The 20,253-nt window shown below is 42.9% G+C and overlaps 1 protein-coding gene across 3 annotated transcripts in view; it reads left to right on the top strand.

Annotated features, from left to right (window-relative positions):
- The window catches only part of LOC101159770 (spectrin beta chain, non-erythrocytic 1), a 122,255-nt gene that overhangs the window by 40,995 nt on the left and 61,007 nt on the right, over positions 1–20,253 (top strand). For 2 of the 3 annotated variants that reach the window (XM_023963143.2, XM_078931740.1), the window contains exon 1: positions 17,054–17,809. In XM_023963143.2, the coding sequence (XP_023818911.1) occupies positions 17,599–17,809 (211 nt within the window). In that variant the 5' untranslated portion in view covers positions 17,054–17,598. Of the gene's footprint in view, positions 1–6,377; positions 6,691–17,053; positions 17,810–20,253 lie in introns of those variants that run through there. The other variant, XM_023963144.2, reaches the window with a different exon arrangement.

Here is a 20,253-nt window from a genome sequence, read left to right as displayed (position 1 = left end):
TTATAGAGAATGTGTCTCTGTCCAAATATTTATGCTCCTGACTGTATCTTCACACGTATATTCCTTGCATATTCACCCAATATGTATGTAGTGGCTGTGACACGGCCTTAAGGCATAAGCGTAGATAAGAAAGGAGAATGTGACAGTGTAACAGTTCAGTTTCACTGAGGTTGAACCTCAAACTCCTTTTTGGTTTGTAACATACATTTCTGTTGACGTCAAAGTAGATTGGACACATTTTGGTTTGAGTTGAAGGTTCTATGAAATGTGCCCCCGCTAATGCAGATAATAATAGTGCTCATCTTCTGTCAGAGGTTTAGGATGAACTGAGCTGCTGCTGCTGCTGAGTCATCTCTTTATGAAATCGGAAAAGGAGGTTTTTAAACTCAGTCACCTTTCAAGCGCCTTTGTGCCACCGTCTGCAGCTTGATGAGTGGGTTGGGGCACAGTGCATGCTGGGATGGCGGTATCCGTGGAGATATGTGCTTTCAACTAAATAATGTTGGTGTTTTACTGCGAATTTGAACACAAAAAGACCATCAAGTAAGTTTGATTACTGATTAGAATGGAGGAGTTTGTGAGGCAGAAGGAGCAGACAGAGGAGCTGATCCAGAGCTTTAAGGAGCCTTTGAAAGAACCCATGACTGGACAAAACAAACCATATTTATTTGTGCTGGACAGCTTGACTTTAATGGAATGATCAGACAAAACAAAACAAAAAAAGGGAGATGTTCTGATTAAAATAGCAACAATTCTCCCTGCAGTCTGGGATTTCACAACAAAAATTAGTAAAAATGGAACATCTTTTGGGTTTAATGGACACAAAAATCCAAAACCAGAGCAAGATGACCAAGTCCTACCTCTTACAATCTCGCAAATCTTTCTATTTTAAAGTTGGTATGGTGGAAAATGTGTCCTTCACCAACAAAAGTGACAAAAAAAGTTTTTAACAGCTTTGAACTTTAGGGGACGTTAACGGTGCCGCCTTCCTTCAAAATACACGATCCTACACGACACAAATGATAAAGAAAGAAAGGAAACTGTAGAAGAACAAAACACAAACTAATAATGTCAGAACGGATGATGTCCAGTTTTTTTGAGGGACTTTGAAGATGTGTTTTGCCCCCTGAAATGTTCACATGAGCTGCAGATGATTCAGCAGATGACTGCTTTCCAGATGAACTCTGGACTTATCTTCCATTAAATTAGGATTTACATATACCGTAAATCTAATTTGTGGTACTTTATGTTATCATTAGAGACAGGTTACTACGGTAACGGTTTAGTTTCTCAATAAAAAAACCAGCAGCATTGATTAAAGCAGCTCTTTCCAAACACATTTAGGGATTTTTACTGGATACTTTGCAGTCAACCAGTAAGTTATAATTGAAATACTCAAATTCGTAACTTTATGCAGAAGGTTTTTGGAAAGAAATGGGAGAAAATCAAAAAAGGGTCAGCATGCTGCATCAGCCACTGCTACAACTGAAGTACCCACACTGCCACACGCAGGCTGTTTGTGTAATTACAGGCTGATGTAAGGCAAAACACTTCAGTGACAGAAGTTCTCTCTGTATGCTTAAGTACAAGTATAGCAAGTATACTACAGTCCATGTACGTGTAGTGTAGGAAATATACTGCCTGAAATCTTAAGAATAAATTGGAAGCTTGCAATATATAAATAACATATAAAAAGTAAACTTCAAGCATACTGCTGCCTCACTTTTAGCACAGACTAAGTATAATTGTAGTGCACTTAAATAGACTCAGGGAAAGAAAACTATATATTTTTAGATTTATTTCACTATAATTGTAACGTTTTTCTGTTGTATTTTATTCAAAATATCTCTTAAAGGTTTGTAGGTGCACAAGAATAGCATCCTGTCTTGCCTCTGCAATGTTTGCAGGCAGCTTTTTGGGAGTCTTAAAGTCTTGAATGACCTTTTTTTTTTCTTTATGCAGAGAATTAGATTAATAAATCACATGTGCAGCATCTCTGAAACCGTGCTGTGTATGTGTGTGTGTAAGTGTGCGCTCTTTCATCTCTTCTGCCTGAGTACACATGGTGTTGGCTTGGCTCTGGCAGCACACGCTCTCCTTGCAAGCGTCCCGGCGGTGCCGTATTTTTAGCGCAGCAACATAAGCAGCTCCAGCCTCACTGGTTGTTGAGCTGAAAGTGGGTGGTGGTGCACACACACACACACTGACACACAATTGCTGCATTAAAAGCAACAGTTAAGGCCTCGCGTTGGAAGGAGGAATATCATTGGTTGAGTGGGACGTCTGTAGGCGGGGCCAGCAGAGTTCTCTGCAGCACAAAAAGCTTCTCAGATTTATGAGGATGTATGGGCCAAACATTTTAATGTCATCAAATGTTTTATATTTTTGTCTTCTTCCTGGGTTTGTTCCAGGAGTCTGCAGAAAAAGGAAGTTGGTAAAAACATGTGTTCAAACCAGATGTGTAGATCTGATGCTCATGCCAAAGAAAAAACTTGGATTGTGCATTTTGCTTCCATCCCTCCGCAGTTTCTTGGACCATGTTCAAAGCTGCAGATGGCGCAAAGGATTGAGTTTACCCACAGAAGTTTCTGGAGGCTTTGCGGGGTCATTCAGTAATGTCATTGACACAAATGTGCTGATGAGAAATTCAGTGTTAAACTAAAGGCTCAAATGACTAAGGCATGCACAGCAAGATCCCATCCTAAGGATCCTTTGTTGTTCTGCTCTGCATTGTCTTAAAGAAGAGCATTTCTTTTTAATGTCACTCCTTGACTGATTGGAGAGCCTCTGCCTCTGAAACATCCTTTTTTTTAGCTGATCACATTATGACCTGATGTCATTGATCATCATTGATAATCCCAGTGAAGCTAATGCCTTTTTCACCACTTCCCTTATGAGTGGATACTGTAGGCAAAAAATGGACAAACCACAGAATATATTTAAGTCGTAGTCCACCTTCGAGCTCATAGGACGTAAATGTAGGACATCCTGGGGGCAAGAGGTCGTAGCTAAAACGTATACAACATGCTGGGTGAAGTAAGGGGGAAGTAGGGGAGACACAGGCACGATGTACAGGTTTGATTTTTTTTCAACCACCATACTCCTGCAGACTTGTGCGATCAACGTGACCAGGGTGCATGCTTATGCATCGTATTGGGACGTGCGTATCACATGCACACCCCGTGCTAATGGGGAAGCAGTCAGTAACTTAATTGCGTGTAACTCGCAAATTCCTGACAAGTATTTCATGATACAGCTATTACACGCACAACAATCGTGCATCTCCTTTTTCACTGACGTCCCTTACGGCGGCTGCATCAAGTGAACTGCAAGACACGCCTGCACTTCCCCTCCATGGGCCCAGACAACCCAAAAGCCCACTCCACTCGTACGGGTCAACCCCTCGCAATGGTGCATGTGTCAAAGGCACGAAGTCCTAGAACTTCTGGCTCCTTTTTTTAGACATGTGTGGCCCACAAACCAATTAATGAGGCCTGTAGTACTATCCATTCCTCCACCCATTTATCCTTAGAGCCCACTGTATCCATTTTGGGATCACAGGGCTGCAGTAGCCAACCAGCTACTGATGGGTAAAGGCAGGTTACACTAGAGCTGTGACGGTGTCGAATTTTTCATCACCGCGGTAATGAACCACCAGGGGGCGCGGTGTCGCGGTTAACCGCAGCCCCCCCCCCCCCCCCCCCCCCAAAAAAAAAAAAAACGAAAAAAAAAACACAAAATCCCCCGGCGGCCGCATCAGAAATAAATACAATTACAACGTACTAATCTTTATTAACAAACATCAGTAACAACTAACAACTACATATCTAACTGGTGAACTAACTATAGGCGTTGTAGATTGACTGTGTTTGAGCGCGGAGAGTCTTGTGTAGGTAAAGGAGGAAGGTGCGCACACGTGTGTTGGGGGTGCGTGTTGATTCTTCTGCAGCGGACCGCTCTGGAGCTGCACGCAAGTTTCACCTGTGCTCTCTGGTACAGACACCTTCTCAGAATATTATATATTGCCCAGTAATAAGCAGACTGCAGACACTGTCCCCTTTCCGGCGGCCGTGAGCCTGACATCCATGTAGAACACGGGACAGGAGGCTCCGCCTTTGTTTATACAGAAACGTAACGTTACGCTGCAAAAAATAGTTCCCAAACAAAACATGTAGTGATTTTCATGGAAATCTAACAGCGCGCGTTCATGTTTGGTGTTACGGAGTGAAGGAGGACAGTAATACCTCCCCCTCCAACACAAAATCCTTCGGTGGGCGGCCGTGTCCCGCACTTAAGAACGCACGCAGCTTATAACGGAAATGAATACAATGGAAATTAACAATTAGAAAGCAATGAATTTATTGTATTTCCTTGCGAGACGGAAACTTCTGTTGTAGAATGAGGATGTGTGCTTCTGAAAGCGCGCGCCTGTTTGTGTAACTGTAAAGGGAGCCGCGTGCCACGTGCAGCGCAGAGGCAGACAGTGAGAGCACGCGCGGTGGGAGAAAAGGAGACAACAATCTGAAAGAATGAAGGAAAGTTTGAACACAGGACTAGCAGAAAAAGTAAATTATAAGCAAAGATGAATGCGTTTAATGTGTTTATTATAGTTCCAAACACGCACCATATGCAAAAAGTAAAAAAATTGCGTTAAAAAAAGTGCGGTGATGCGGTGATGAGGACATCACCGCGGTGATGACCTCATCACCGCGGTGATGCGGTGATGCGGTTATCGTCACAGCCCTAGGTTACACCACGAACAGGTCAGGTGCAGGACTGGCACATGTGAACCAGGGTTCAATTCCCAGGGGGTGCGACGATGAGCTTCATCCAGTGTGGGTCCTTAGGCAAGATCCTTCACGCTACTTCCTAACTATGTAGCCACAAGGCAGCTCAAGTCTGGGTCTCCCTGTGCCGGTCCCCAGCACGGTTAAAATACAGGGTTGGGTCTGGTAGGGCATGCGGTGTAAAAGTCCCTGTCAAACCTTCTGTGGTGAACCCTGAAAGGATATATTGAAGGGTGAACAAAACCCTGAACAGATCACCAGGGCGCTTACGGCAGCATCACAACAGGATTGAAATGAGCTAGCTATTCAGTGGATGTTGACGTGTGGTAGTTGATGTATGCGTCATGATTTTAACCCCTCTTGTTATTTGCATGTGTTTGTTTTCTTCTAAATAATGGGTGAGTTGGTTGCCGTGGGTTTCAGTGGATCTGTTGCACGAGTCAAGCTGGAACTTTGTCAGGTTCAGGTTAATCTGCAGGCGGCTCTGCTTGCCGTACTGTTGAGTCATGCTGCTGACTGCAGCGTCCTCACATAGAGCTGAGTCGTCTGCTCCTTTTCTGTCTTTCTGTATTTGGCAAATCGATCAGACTCCCATTGGGTCAGTGAATGCATCGTTTGTCTCCAGAACAGTGGCGCCCATAAAACACAAAACGGAGGCATTTCCTGCCAGACGTAACAAAATAAAAGTCATCATATGTGTCAGCAAATGCAAGACTTGGTGTTAAAATGGCTAGCATAGTATATTTTTAAAGGGATCAACTATTTTAGTATAAAATCTGCAGATGTTTTTAGTCTCTCTTTTTAGGAGTATATTTGAAATGTTTAAAGCTTTCAGGAAAACTATTGGAATAAATCTCATGAGTTCCTGTGTCATGGAAGAGATTTTATGAATCTAATTTACAACTTTTTCTCAGTTTGACACCTTTAATAGAAATTTCACTGATTTCTGTAATATTATTTAAAATGTAACTGATATTAATATCCATCTTGTGAAGTTAGCTGTCTGAAATAAATAGAAATGGAAATGTCTTTGAGACTATATTTCTAAACGATTGAGTTTGTTAAATCTGGCTGTAGTAGCGTGCTGCGACCACAGGGTGATGCTGTTGTCCGTGTTTGACAACAACAGCTGAGGGGGTTTAAGATGAGAAATGAAAGGAGCTGCCGGAGTCTGCAGCCAATCACGAAGCTGAGTCACGGTCATCTGACAGCTCAGTGCTATGTCCCGTGTTTCTTGACTAAAAATCAAATTGTTGTTGTTTTGAAAGTAAAGAGAACAGGAAGTGACTAAAAAACGTTTAAAACTGATCAAACTGCTGATAGCTTTTATGTCGCTACTGGGGATCTTGTCCTGCACAGAAACGTGCACTTCACTATAATTCATTGTTCTGACCTCTAACTGGACAGCAGCTGAATTCTTAAGTGTTTCATTTCCATGAACTGCTTCTACAAAAACCTTTTCCTGACTCTGCTTGTCATGTTTTCAGCAGCATCTGACAGCAGTGATGCAGATCAACGTCCTGACGTGAACTCTGGACGCACTCCTCTACTTCTGTGTTTCTAAGTCTTGTCTTGCTTCTATCTCCGTAGGTTTTTATCCAGCTTTCCGACCCGGCATTCAGAGCCGGTTTGAGCGTGCAGCTCCTGTTGACAGCCGCATTGGGTCACAGGTGGGGAGGAGCTTAGAGCTTGAAGAGGAAGAAGAAGAAGAAGCAGCAGCGGCGGCACAGGGGGCGGAGTCACGGAGAGGTCAACATGACGTCGGTGGCGGCGGAGTTTGAGCACATGGAGATCCAGCAACAGTACAACGATGGCGTCAACAACCGTTGGGACGCCGACGACTGGGACAACGAGAACAGCTCTGCGCGCCTGTTTGAGCGCTCGCGCATCAAAGCGCTTGCAGGTACGAGCCGGGCGGAGGGGGTGTGGTCTGAGTGATGCTAGGGGTGAGGCTGTGAAGTGAAAATCTTATTGATATGAGCATTTTATGATGACCATTTATGAATCCACTGTGTTCTGAAGATTAAAATGTTGATATTTTATTTAAAAAAAACATTTAAACACATTTTATTTGCAAAAATTGTTCAAATGCAATGCATTATGGTCTATATTCGCCAGTCTAGTGAGCATTGATTCACACAAGAGACTTCTGGGAAATTTCTAGGGCACTTGATTTTGGAATTGTAGATCCGGACAGCACTTCAAAATGGTGAACACACAATATAGTGCAGTATGTAGTGAAGAGGGAAGGAATTCGGACACAGTGTATGATTGTTTCAAAGCTTGATCTCACAAAATCTCACGAGAGTAGCTTTAGGTCACCAAAAAAGGAAAGTCATTAAAGATTAATCTCTACTTTTAGTAGATCGATTACAGGGGTTGACATAGGCCAGAAATTTGCACTGGCCCGCAGGGCCAGTAGTTTTTGAAAGTTACTGGCCCTGCCTGAAAGTTGGCCCGACACCGCGCACAGCGCGATCCGCCGCCGCAGGCGGACGCAGCAAGTACCGCAGCGTTTTTTAAAATGGTGCAATTTGGTGCATTCTGGTGACATCTAGCACTTATATATACACTTTTCAATTACTGAAAATACACCATATCAAACTTAAATCTGCTCTAGTCTGTTTCAGATTTTTTGAAGAGAGCACTGCAGTGTAGTAGGTGTAGTGTAGAGTAGGTAACACTAGTTAAGAAGTTTTCATGCTGCTTCTAATCACTGCTATTTCACATTTGTTCGTAATCAATAGTCAAGAAGTTTTATTTACTTTTTTGCTCCGACTGCCTTGAGGTTCTGCTTGTTGTTACTGTTGCAAAGTTGCATTTACTTTTTAGATCCTTAATTACTGTTATGTTGTTCAAATTTGCAGAGTTACTTGTTTAAAGTTGCAAAGTTATATTTACTTTTTAGTTACTTTAGTTACCTAATTAAATTAAATAATTGAAAAATTCAATTACTGAGATCATTCAGCTTTTTACTAGAAATACTTACTGCTTACAGTGTTGTAAAGAAAAACAAAATTAAGTACTTTGACATTATACTACATTTGAGCCTGAGATTCAGGTATTTGGCGTTGCCTGTAATTCTATTCACAATTCAATTACATAATGGGAATTGTATGGACGATTGCAACACTATTCAACAACAACAAAATGCGTCAATGAAATACACTGGTTAGTCGTTCATTCGTACATTCATTCATGCTTACCTGCATGTGGAATATGACGGGAAAGGTGGTCTAAGTTATGACAATACGTGCACGATTCAGCTTGCTGCCTGTGCCCACTACCCCGCCCCCTTTCCTCCTCACACACACACACACACACACACACGCATGGGTAGCTGTATTAATGAGCCAGTTGTCCTTTCACTTTTAAACCAAAAAACTTTATTGAAACCTGCTTTGGACGTCTATCGATGACTTAATCTGCTGCAGGGACGACAAAACGGGTTTGTGCTACGGAGAATGTTAATGCTGATCATGAGATCATGCTGGTGGGTGCTCACATGCCTTATTGTGCGTGTGTGTGCTCGTGTGCACACTTGTGTACGCGTGTGCACGCTTGTGTATGTGCTGTAGTAGTTTTCTTGCTGCTGTTTTCACTCCTGATGGCCTCTTCCTTCATTCGTGCCCCACTTTGTTAAATAATTTATGCTCCTGAGTTTAAAAATGCAGAAGGTTCAGTGTGTGTTTTTGTGTGCATGTGAAGGGGGTGGAGCTTGTGTTATCTTCTTAATCTTAGCCTAAAAAAACTTTTTTTTTTCACCAGCTGCAGGTTTAAAAGTTTTCTAATAGGATTTTCTGTCCTCTTGGCAGTTTTCCTCACATTTGTTATTTCTACAGAACATTTATGAGCACAGACTCAGATGTTGGTCCTAAAAATCTGGATCTGACCTCTGCTGATCCTGTAATTTGTCTCCTGTCATCTTCTGGAGTCCAATTATGATTGAACAAGAAAAAGTTCTCAATATGATTCTTTAAAGTTCAAGTCCAAGCTCCATCAAATATCTTAATAATAATATCTTCAAAAATATGAGGATTGAAAAACCTAAAACAAAAAAACAACATATCATTATTCCTCTCTCACCATGCTTCACAGGAAAATGGTAATAAAAAAATAAGAAACTGTTTTACTCATTTCTAGCTAGATGTATTTTAAAGAAGTTTTCAAATAATTATTTTGAGACATATCTTCAGCAATGAAACTTTTACTGCCAACTTTTATGGAGCAGATGGAGAGCCGTACTGAGCGTGTGCAGAACGTCGGCCTTGCAGTGATTGGACAAAAGGGTCTGTAGTTCCTCGCCTCTCCACAAACACACATTTATCAGTTCAGACAGCATTAGGAGACTTATTTTAAATGACATTTGGATTAGATGCAATCAAATATTTCTTATTTTTTTAAAAAAAGGCTCCACTTAAAACAGCTGGACTCGAACTTCAGAAGGCAGGGTTTGGTGTTGCAGAGGCGGCAGACTAAAGCAACATTTTGGCTGCTTTGGTTTTTGTAAGCATCAGCTTCTTCCTGAGTAGCTTTAGCTTCAGTGATGCAGATTCATCTGTGCCTGACTGCAGCCCTCTACACTCTCAGGTTCTTCTTCCTCGTTGCAGCGAGGAGCGATCATCCGTGTTGTTGTGAGTTTCAGGCAGCAGTTTGCGGTTTATTCCAGGTGGTGTTTGGCTTTTTCAGATACCCTTGATAATCCAGAGTGTGACTGTATAGCACGTGCACTCTCATGTGCACAAGCTTACATGTTAGTCAGATGAGCAGTTTCTTTCCCTTCTTCCCTTCGCTGCCTCGTCTTCCTCACACTGCGCTCGAGCCTGAAGGACAGGGTGCTCTCAACAGCAGCAGTACCTCCTGCCTCCTCAGGGTGGCAGCAAACACGCCAATACAGGAAAATGTGACCAAATTGAACAAGCTAAAGAAAAGTTGTTATAGAGATTTGGTTGTCTTTTAAGGTTTGAGTTTCTCATCCACGTCATGAAGATGCAGATGTGAGTTGGAAAAATGTAAACATTTTACCTTCAGTGCAGGTGACACATAATAATTAGATGATAATAAAATTGATTTACCTAGTGGTAAATTTTATTTTGAGCATGGCTTTCATCACTTTTCTGTAATGCTCACTGTATTTTGTTCTAAAAATTGATAATCAAGGACTTTTGCTGAAGTCAAATGTAACTGCCATCTGCTAATATTAATATTTTATTATAGATGTAAAGATGACTTTGTGGTGTTAAAGAAATGCTGTTCAACTTACGTCTGTTGTCCATCTGACGTTTTTTGCAGAAGCGTTGATGCATTCAGAAGCATTTTGGTTTTGTCGTCAAAGTTTTAAATAAAGCTTTGTGCAATTACCAGCTGATACAGATAACATGCTGACCATTGATTTTAGATGAAAACTGGACTGAATGAGCGTGACGGTAACCACAGAAAATGGCTTTTTTGTTGTTGACATTTTTCCATCTTGACTTCATAAGTAAGCAGTACTTGGTCTGAGTTGGTTTGAGTCAACGTTTCTATGGCAACCATCCTCACCAATCTGGAGGGAGCTTGTTAGAACTTGAAAGCGGTTTACAAGAAATCTGTCAAACATCCCGAACAGTCAGCTTGAGCATCTGATTGGTCAGTTTATAACACGAATAACTTGCACTATGGAAAAAATATCCTCAGAAAATAAGGAATATGTTAGAAAATGTCTGTATTGTATCTATTTTGACAGATAAATTGACTGTGTAACAGCTGTTTATTTCTCTATAGAAGTCTATGGGAGCTCTTGAAACCAGCGGGTACTTCCTGTTTGGAACATGGGGGGGGGGTCACTCAGTCCAGTTCTCTTGTTTAGTCAATGATACCAACTATAACTGGGCATCATTTTATATGGATTATTATAAATGACTTCAGCAATTGGTGCAAAACGATGTAAGTTGCCTTGAAACCAGACGTAAATGATTAAGTGCTGAAAGTTTTATTTGTAAAATCCAAATATTTACATAGAAAAAGTGTGAAAAGTCTTTTTTTGGAAACTAGCAGCTGACACATCAAGCAGCTGTAGTTTGAAAATGAAATTCCTGGATGTCTCACAGATCTGTAAAAGTTGCTGGCAGGACTCGTGGGAAGATCTGATGAAGGTGCTGGTGTTCTGCCCATGATGATGCTCCATGAGGTGATGAAGACCAAAACCTGCAGTCACTTAAACCTGCAGCAGGTCACCTGCAGAGAGCCAAGGCTGAAAACAGATACAGAAGTCTGAGCGGGTCTTTTGTGTTTGTGCGCGCGTGTGTGGGTGTGTGTGTGTGGTTGGTTAAAGCCAAGTTCTCCTGCACATGATATCCGGGAACACAAAACCGCAGGTCTCCATGGAAACGCAGGCAGATCTCCTTACATTGAACAGAAGGAGGATGCATGTGTGTCAGCGTCCATCTCTGCCGGTTTCAACATTGAAATTCATTTTTGCCACTGCGGCGCTTCCCCTGCAGCACGGCGGTAACCGTGGGAACAGTGAGGAGCTGTTTAGAAAGCAGCAGGACGTCGTTGCAGCCCGTTCATGTAAAATGTTTTTGCTAAAACTGTTCAAGATCTTCCATGAAGCTCCATACATTCTTTTAAATCCAGTTGGCAGACTGGTCCTCCGTCAAAGAGCTCTGCTTAAAAGAAGACTTCCCTTCTAGAGTGAAACTGTTTCAGGTTGCATGTGTGGTTTTGGTGGAATGCTGGTTGTTTTCCCAACATCCTCCTGAGACCATGTGACCACAGTGATGTCAGGGGCCTGATGCTCCTCATGCCGTGCCGCCTGAAGTCTTAAAGGCCCACTCTGATAAAATGTGGGTTTTTAACATGTACTGGCATTTTTCTCATGATTAAAGACATAGAAAGGAAACCAAGCCTGAATATTTCTTTATCCAAAATGTTGTGAATCAAGAGCAGATGGAAAAAAAAAAAATCAATTAGAAAAAGATTGTATTTGAAAATAAAAAGCCTCCCTGCTCCGCTCCATTCCGATGCATCCACTTGTAGACAAATGGATCTACGTACGTCTTTGTTTTCCTTCTCTGAGCTTGAATCTGGATCTAAACTGTACAACTGGATAGCTCCGTATACTGCTCACCAATTTTGTTGCACCGGAAATATTAGATTGGGGTTGTGTGGGGGGTTGTGTGTGTGTGTGTGGGGGGGGGGGGGGGGGGCTGTAAACAAAGGTGGGGGGAGCATTTAAACAGATGGGTGACAGGAAAGGGGGGCGGTGTTGCTCTGTACCAACACTTCTGCCCACAACTCAGTGGTGAATTTTTAATGAACTCTTGAAGGTCTGCAGAAACTATGCCCCAGAAAACCACACAGGTTTTTCAATTTGGCTAAAAAAACATCAGAATCATAATGAAGAGACCACTGGAAATGCTTTAAATATAAATCAAAAGATCATCTGAGTAGGACTCTAATAGAAAAGTTTTCCAGATTGAATCCACACTGATACGCTTTCACACACGCCAGTATTTCAGTCGTCTTTGGGACGCGTCGAGTAAACTCGCCAACTTGATCATCCCAGTCTTCAATACTGTCATATTCTAATGATCCATATTCTGTGTTCCTGAATATTCTACAGTGTAAAACTTTATTCCCAGATGCAGCATTTGTTATGTCATAGATGCTAAAAGTGGGCGGGTAATCTCTAGGGGCTCCTGCAGTATTCTGAAGACACACACAAAAAAAAGCCTGAATGGGTTTGGTTCACCCCAACAAAATGCCAAAAATGGGCAGTTGGGTGTCACAAAGTAAAGTTTCCACAGATGTGCCAATCAAAACACGCCTCTAGTTCAGAAACGTGAGCTCCATTGAAATCAAAAAGACTTTCATTAACCCCCCTCACCCCCCACCCACACACCCTTGATGAACATTAAAAATAGTTTTTGACGTCAGTATTTTTATTGTCTTGGTTTTGTGTGAAATCTTTGTGTACGAGTCAATACAAAAGCGCTCCCTGTTTTCACCAGCCTCTAGTGGTCTTTTGAGGGACTGCAACATTTGGAACGTTTTGATTGGTCTCCATTGGGAGGGGTCAGTTAAAAGAGGCTCCGACTCTGAACCCATGACATATCTGGAAGATAAAAAGCTTTCTAGAGTTCCAAAATGAGCTTTGAAAAGGTCCTCGGTGTGTTGCATTGACAGAAACCAATGTGGCGCTCATGGTGTCTCATTCCCAGTAATCTCAGGAATCACTTCCTGTTGATCATGCAAGGACCCCAAATGACCTCTTTATTCTGAATGTTGCATTCATGGAAAATCTGTCACTCTTCTAACCCAATGATGGATTTTTCTGGAAATCCAAGCCCTTCCTGTGTTGCTACTTAACACCCAACCATGATACCCCCACCTCTAAGCACGAGAAAGATCTGTTGTCTTCTTTTTATTTTTAATTCATTGGAACGTTTGGCTTACTTTAACGTCTCATAGAGGCTTACCTTTAGAGAAAATATGAACAGTGGAAATCGGAGTGCTGTGGATGTTTGGTTTCCCGTCTTCTCTCAGCTGCTGTTCCCTTCAGTTTCATATTTACTAAGCTGAACCCGAACCAGCGGACATGGGTGAGCTTCAGACAGAAGCGGTCCTGCGTTTGTTTGAGGGCTTTCTCACAGAAGACTCCAGGTAATTGGAAGCAGAGGCAGACCAGGATCCCCACAGAGATGCGCATGACCCACACAGACGGGAATGTGTGTCACTTCCTGTTTGCAGGAGCAGGGAGAGGAATGCTGGGAATGCTGGTGTGGCTCTTTTCTGTGCTGAATTGCCTTTTTTTTAGGAAAAAGTGGAAGGAAAGCAGCTTCTGGTTATTTTTCTGTTCCAGTGTTTCAGACAATTGTCTCTGTTCTGTTTTTACTCGTTTTAGTTTTCATCCTGTCTGATATGAGGTGTCAATCAAAAGCCGATCTTTTTTATTGAAGTTTCAATTCATTACGATGTAGTAGGAAAATGGATCGGGCAAACCCAGCTGGTCTTTTCCCGTACAGAAAGTGGCGTTCTCTGCCTGGCTGCTGCCCTCAGAGGAATGCGTGTGCGGTCAGGAGGATGAGGCAGCGAGTCGGTGTGAAATTCACCACAGCAGCGCTGCGTGTTTGCTCCCTGAACGCACCGTCTGCTTCAGATTGAGCAGAGCTGAGTTTGAGCCGACCCCTGCTCCAGCTCTATGAAGGCTCTGTTTGGTTTGACTGTGGCGGCCCGAAGGGCCGAACCACGAGGAAGTCTGATGATGGCGGGGAACACGGCGTGACTGAGCAGTCGGACAGACGGCACTCTCATGCTGAGGGGTGCTCGGGGACACCAAGAGCACCTCGAGGTGTTTGAACAAGAAACGCTGGGTCCATCTGCTGCCTGTTTGCGTTGACCTGACCTCTGACCTCTGCTCTGTGGCTGCATGTGGGGCGGGGTCCAGTTTTACCCACACGTCTCACCCTGCCCTCCCCCCATTCAATCGGAAACAAAAACAACCAAAAAATGTCTTTGTTTGAGACGTGCAGATCAAATTAGACATGAATGTTCCTGATGGACGCTCTAATCTTCTGATCCAAGCTGATATGAGGCGTTTGAGGAGGATGACGGGGAAGAAAGTTTCACGCGTGTCCCTCCAGGTGTTTGGATCTCTGTCCTCCCTGTGACTGTGCGGTTGGAAGATATGTGGAACATGTCCGGTAGTTTTTCATCCTTCAGATGAGACCAAAATCACAGATAGACAGGCCTACAGCAGATTTGAGTCCAACCTCCTCATTCAAGACTCCTGATTGGCTGTCGACATTGTCGGTCAGTCCCCCGAGTGCCGTGCCTCCTGTACTGAATCTGTTCAGTTTGTCAAATCTACGTAAATCGTCAACTGGGATCAGATCTTTGTTTTCATTCTACACTACTTTTTGAACTTTGAGAGGGGATTTAAAAAAAGAGAAGAGAAAAGGATGAAAATGCTCATGACTGTCTGGTGTGTAATGAGGGGTTTTACAGCTTTGAAACATCTGTGACAACTAAAGTTGACTGCTTCACGGGTTTTCACCTACTGTGGGTTATTTTTAGAATGTAAATTTTTGCGAGGGAACACAGCAGACATGAAATCTGGTTTTCCTGCAGAACATTTGAACACTGGACTGTCAGTTTGGTTCTGAAAGAGAAAACTTTCCTCTGCAGGACCTTCGCTCTGGTTCCTATCTGCTTTTGGTTTTTTTCCTGCCACAGCTTGAAAGGAAAAAAGCGAGCGCATTCAGGATGGACTCCTCATCGCCGTCGGAGTTTGTGTTTATCGGCAAAAGTTCCCGATGACAGCACGGGAAATCAAACCGGGGCCTCGTCTCTGTGAAGGAAGCGGCCCGATGCCTCAGGCTGCAGACGTTAGGGGAGAAGGCTCTTACATGTCTGGGATGTGTTGCGACTGAAATATTTTTTCCGTGTATTGTTTGAGCATCCTGACCTCTGACCTTTTGCGTCCTCGCTGTCTCTGGTGAATCTGCAATGCAGGAAGCAGAGCTCTGGCGATTCCAGATTTGTTTGGCGACTCCACCTTTTACTGCGCCCTCGTGTTGTGCTGTGTGGAGTGTCTGTGTGGCTCAAACAGGAAGTGCTGGAATGCTCAGACAGGAAGAAGATCTCCCGAGCGCTCTAATATTAGAGCAGAGGGTTCCTCAGGATGTTTGGACGTCTGTGAGGGAGAGATGAACTAACACCCCCAATCCGGACCCCCCCCTCAGACGCTCCCTCTCTTGTGCTGTCTTCATAGGCGTGAAGCGGCAGCGTTGTCTCTGTGTCAGACAGGATTAGATGAGGCAGGATGAGCAGTTTCACATGATCCTGTTTTTGTGGGGAGCTGCGCTTCGCGTTTTTATCAGACGCTAATAAACGTCAATCCTTCTGTCTGAAGCCCGGCCTGTTCCACACATCTCTTTCATTACCACCATGAAAAAAATTGTTAAGTCAAAAACTAACCAAGTCAGCTGATGAGGCCTAATCAAGGGTTTTCCATCATAATTTTGGCAGAAATGTGAACACTGCCAAGCATGGTGGTGGAGGGATAGTGATGGGGGCTTACTTTGTGGCTCCACCTCTTAAGGTTAAATCTACAGCATTTAATTAATGTTCATTGATTATATGTGAAGCTTTTATTCTGAAAAGGGGTAAAGCCTAAAGGTGAAACCTGACGGCAAAGCTGTTTCCTAAAACAGAGATGCAAGAAAACCCTTAAAGGAACATTTAATTACTTTCTTTTGTATAACTACTTACAAAAATGTGAAACCCTTTTTTTAGACATTCTGCAGGTCTTTTCACTTCTCTTTCCTTCTACCACTTTCCAAGCTTTTCTCAAAATCAACACTGTCCGGAATTTCTTTCTCATTTAGAGCCAAGATCTAGATATAAAGAAATTATTATTAAAATTAGTCACAATCTGTTTGCTGTATACTGAAAAAGAAAATAGGCTCAAATTGCTTTGTAGCTTTAGATTTCATTTTAAGGATGTCATTTTAAAGTTTAATAAATGTTGACAAGTCAGTTTAGGAGATAAACATTTAGATTAAGGTTCTAAGAATCCGTGTTACTTGTAGATGTAATGAGGATTTATTAAGATGGGTGTACTAAGATCCTATTCTCATTTTGTTCACTAGTGTTTTGTTGTAATCAATATAACTACGTTAGGTAGATAAAAACTCAACATACAAACTATCAAATTCAATAAATATTGGGGCGTATAGCATTCAATTTCAGTGATTCAACCAGCTCTTTCAGGTTGTTTTTCCCTTTCTGAATTCTGCTGTGGAACTCTTTTTTTATGGAATTTGATCTTATTATGCGATTTCTTTAGTAAAAATGACTTCCTCCAGGGATGCATAATTTAAAGTATAATTACTTTCTAGTAATTCTCTCCCTATTTTCAGATTGCCTCTTTTTGCATTGAATTGAACAAGTCTTCAAAATATTATTGGAAACATGAAGATTGGGAAGCAAAATCCCGCCTGAAGCTGATGAAGGAAAATGCACGACTCAAAGCAGGAAGTAGAAGAGAGAAAAAAGTTATTTATATTGTTTTATCCTTCTATAGGCAGAAAAAGATTGTTTTTCATGATTTTATGATTTTCTCAGAAGTTCAGTCTCCTGCTTGTTTTTGTCTTCCCTCCCCATGCTCCACCTTTTATGCTAATGAGTGTCCATGTCAAATTGGATTAGATGGCTGTGATTGGTCAGAGGGCGGGGCAGCTGCCAGTGCACGCAGCCCCTCCCCCCTCAGTTTTCCCTCTGTCTGAAAGGTGTCTCAGTGTCCGATCTGCTGCCTCCGCACACCGGAGGACAATCCCCCGCTTTCATTTCTCCCGCTGCTGCTCTCGCTGCGCTCTTTCTCCCGCTGCCCTCCTCGTCTTCTTCAGCCTGGGATCGTGTCAGGAGGGGAGATCTTGCAGCACTCATGGATGTTTGCAAGGAGGGAAACTGATGCTTTCACGGCCGTAGCAGCGGTTTACGTGCTGAGCCAGCGATTCCTGCCTCACAGAGAGAGAGAGAGAGAGAGAGGGGACCCACTGTTCACCTCCTGTGTCGCTCCACCACGCAGTCTTGCAGCTGAAGCTGTGGGTTTGAAGCTTAGGATCTATTGAAAATTTTTCCTTTTTATATTTGTCTTCTGCTGAAAGTTTGTGTGGAACTCTCCGCTGAGCTCTGCAGGAATCAAACTGGGTCTGGGGGGGCCGCCTCGTGTCTGGATTGATCCTTCGGGACCTTTTGATGCCTTCTTGTGGACTTTCTCCTCCATGACTCGTCTCATCTGAGTCCTCCTGTCTGGGGTTTCCCTATGGAATTTCAGAACGCTTCCGGCGCCCTCAGCGGGCCGCTCTCACCCCTCTCCCCCACCTCAGATTACGGTGGCCCCGGCCCCTCTCACGGGGCCAGCTTGGGCCCCAGCCTCAGCCCCTCCAGAGGGCCCAGCCCCGACCCCGCACACACGGGAGCCTCCGCTGCTTTCAACTACAACCAGCTGGAGGGACGATTCAAACAGCTGCAAGGTGAGACGCTCGAGCCGGGCTTCGGTCCAGAGCCAGATCTTCACAATTCATGAATCAGCATCTGCTTTAAAGTCAAAGCGGCCGGGCCGCACCCCACTTCACCTTCACACACACACTCTAACAAAGCTGCTGCTGCCTTGCAACAGATCAGCCTTGGGGGGGGGGGGGGGGGGGGGGTTCAGACACTGGTTAGCTCCACACCCACATTTTGTCACAGAGCTGTGAGCTGACGGACAGCCTTTGCTCCTCTTCCTCATTTGGTCTTATCAGGCTGCAGGGTGTTGGTCCGCAGATGAAAGTCCAGCTCCTCATCTCAGTCTTAATATTTGATCCAACGCTGTGATTGCAGAATTAAAGCCGCAATAAAAGGAGAGCGGTAAAGTTTGATTGAAGGTTGTTTTATCGAAACGATGACGGTCCTGGAAATTTTGGTCAAACAGAAAATCTGAACCCAGACAAAGTGAAATTTCTGAAATCAAAGAAAAAATCCCTGTTTTTGAAAACAGAAACTCCACACCATGGAGACGACCACAACTCATCAGACTTTTGAATGAACAAAGTCGACTTTATAAACGTGGCTGTTGGTTTTCATTGACTTTTATCTGGAGGAGAGCATGGGGGGGGAGGGGGGATTCACCCAGAGTTACCTCTGGTTGAAATGATTCATTTTAGACTGAAAGTCTGCAGCTTCCTACTTCAAGGACCCACTCTGATGAAACGGCTGTTTTTGGTGTTTGTAAAAATGTTCTTGTGGCACTTTTATCATGATGGAGGACATTTATTAAGAAAAATAAGCTTTAATTAGCATTTCTAAATATTTCTTCTTTAAAATTGTTGTGAATCAGAAGCAGATGGAAGAAAAAGCAGTTTGAGTCTCCCTGCTCTGCTCCATTCTGACGCATCCACTTTTAGATAAATAAATCCATGAACGTCTTTGTTTTCCTCGTCTGAGCTGGAATCTGGATCTGAACTGTACGGCTGGATATCTCTGATATTGCTCTCCATTTTTGTTGCATTAGTAATGTTAACTTGGGGGTGTGAGGGGGGGCTGTAAGCTAGCGGAAGAGAGTGTAAACAGATGGGTGAGAGGAAGTGGGGGCGGGCTTACTGTTTTTGGCTAAAAATAATCATAATTAAAAGACCACTGGGGACGCTTTGAAAATAGATCAAAAGATGAGCGCATATTTAAGTGTACTTAAAGTATACGTTGTCTAAACTGAGGCAGTATACTTGAAGTTTACTTTTTATATACTATTTATATATTTGTAAACTTTGAAATGTTCCATTTTTTTGTCTAAAGGAGATTTCAGTTATCATACACCTTACACTACATGTACATGCTCTATAGTACATTTACTATACTAATACTAATCAACTATATTTAATGAGATAAACTTCAAGTCTACTTTTTTTCAAAGGGTTGTGTTACGCCCCCCCTTCTAGTGGCCCAAAAAGGACGCAACACAAAAAAATGAAGCCCCATCTCCCTCCAGTCTCAAAAGCCAGCACACTTAAAGCAAGTTAAGAGATTTATTTTGATTGAAACATGAGAGCTAGAGTATTTACTTCAGAGTGGACCTAGGCCAAAATAACAAACAAAAATTGACCTACCTAACAAGAACCCAAATCTTACCTAGTAAAACAACATAAACCAAAAGACAACAACTTACCTCCCTAACATGAGAAAACATGAGTCAAAGTAAATGGCAGTCCACTCCTACATCTCTAAACTCTATATAGCTGGTTTTGGGAGAGGTGGGAAATGTCAAATGAGCCTCCTTTGGTCTTCTTCCTGGTTCCTTTTATAGCAGGTGTGATTCCAGGAGTGACTTCTGGCAGCCAATCCACTTCCAGTGCTGGAGCACCACACCAATCACAGTCCGGCACCTGCACACTGACATTTGCAAGACACACAAAAAGAAAACCACACAAAGCAAAACGTCCTGGGACGTAACAGGTTGACACGTTTTAAAAATGTGACGTTTTGGTCTAAACCTCAAATATTAAACTAGACCTCGATGTGATTCCTTTCATTTTTCTCCACCGATGCTTTCCCAATCATAATTTGTCCAAACGTGTCTGTGCGGTCCATCGGCACTATGAGTTGATTGGTTGTCTTCATCATGCTTAATTTACCACAAATGATAAATGCTTCAGTTTTTCACTAAATAGCAACAAAAAAAAATCTTTTTTGCAGCGTTCTTTATCGTAAATGTAACTTTGGAAACAAATGTTGAAGGATGGAACAATAAGAAGCGGGTGTGGTTTCCTTGAGTAACAGCTTCCAGTTGCTGTGATTGGCTGACAGGTTTCCAGCCGGTCATAAGGTCAAACGCTGGTTTTTAAGGTTGGCTTCAACAAGTTGCCTGGATGTCCTTTCAATGAGGCTTGTGTTAACATTGTGGTTGTGTGTTGGAGAGTTTTGCAGAGCTTTTTCGCCTGTA

The sequence above is a fragment of the Oryzias latipes genome, chromosome 15 (genome assembly GCF_053564925.1).
Source record: "Oryzias latipes strain Hd-rR chromosome 15, Olatipes_Hd-rR_3.1".
Taxonomy (NCBI): Eukaryota; Metazoa; Chordata; class Actinopteri; order Beloniformes; family Adrianichthyidae; genus Oryzias; species Oryzias latipes.
The sequence above is the reverse complement of the archived record's forward strand: the minus strand, read 5'-3'. Positions and strand labels throughout refer to the sequence as shown.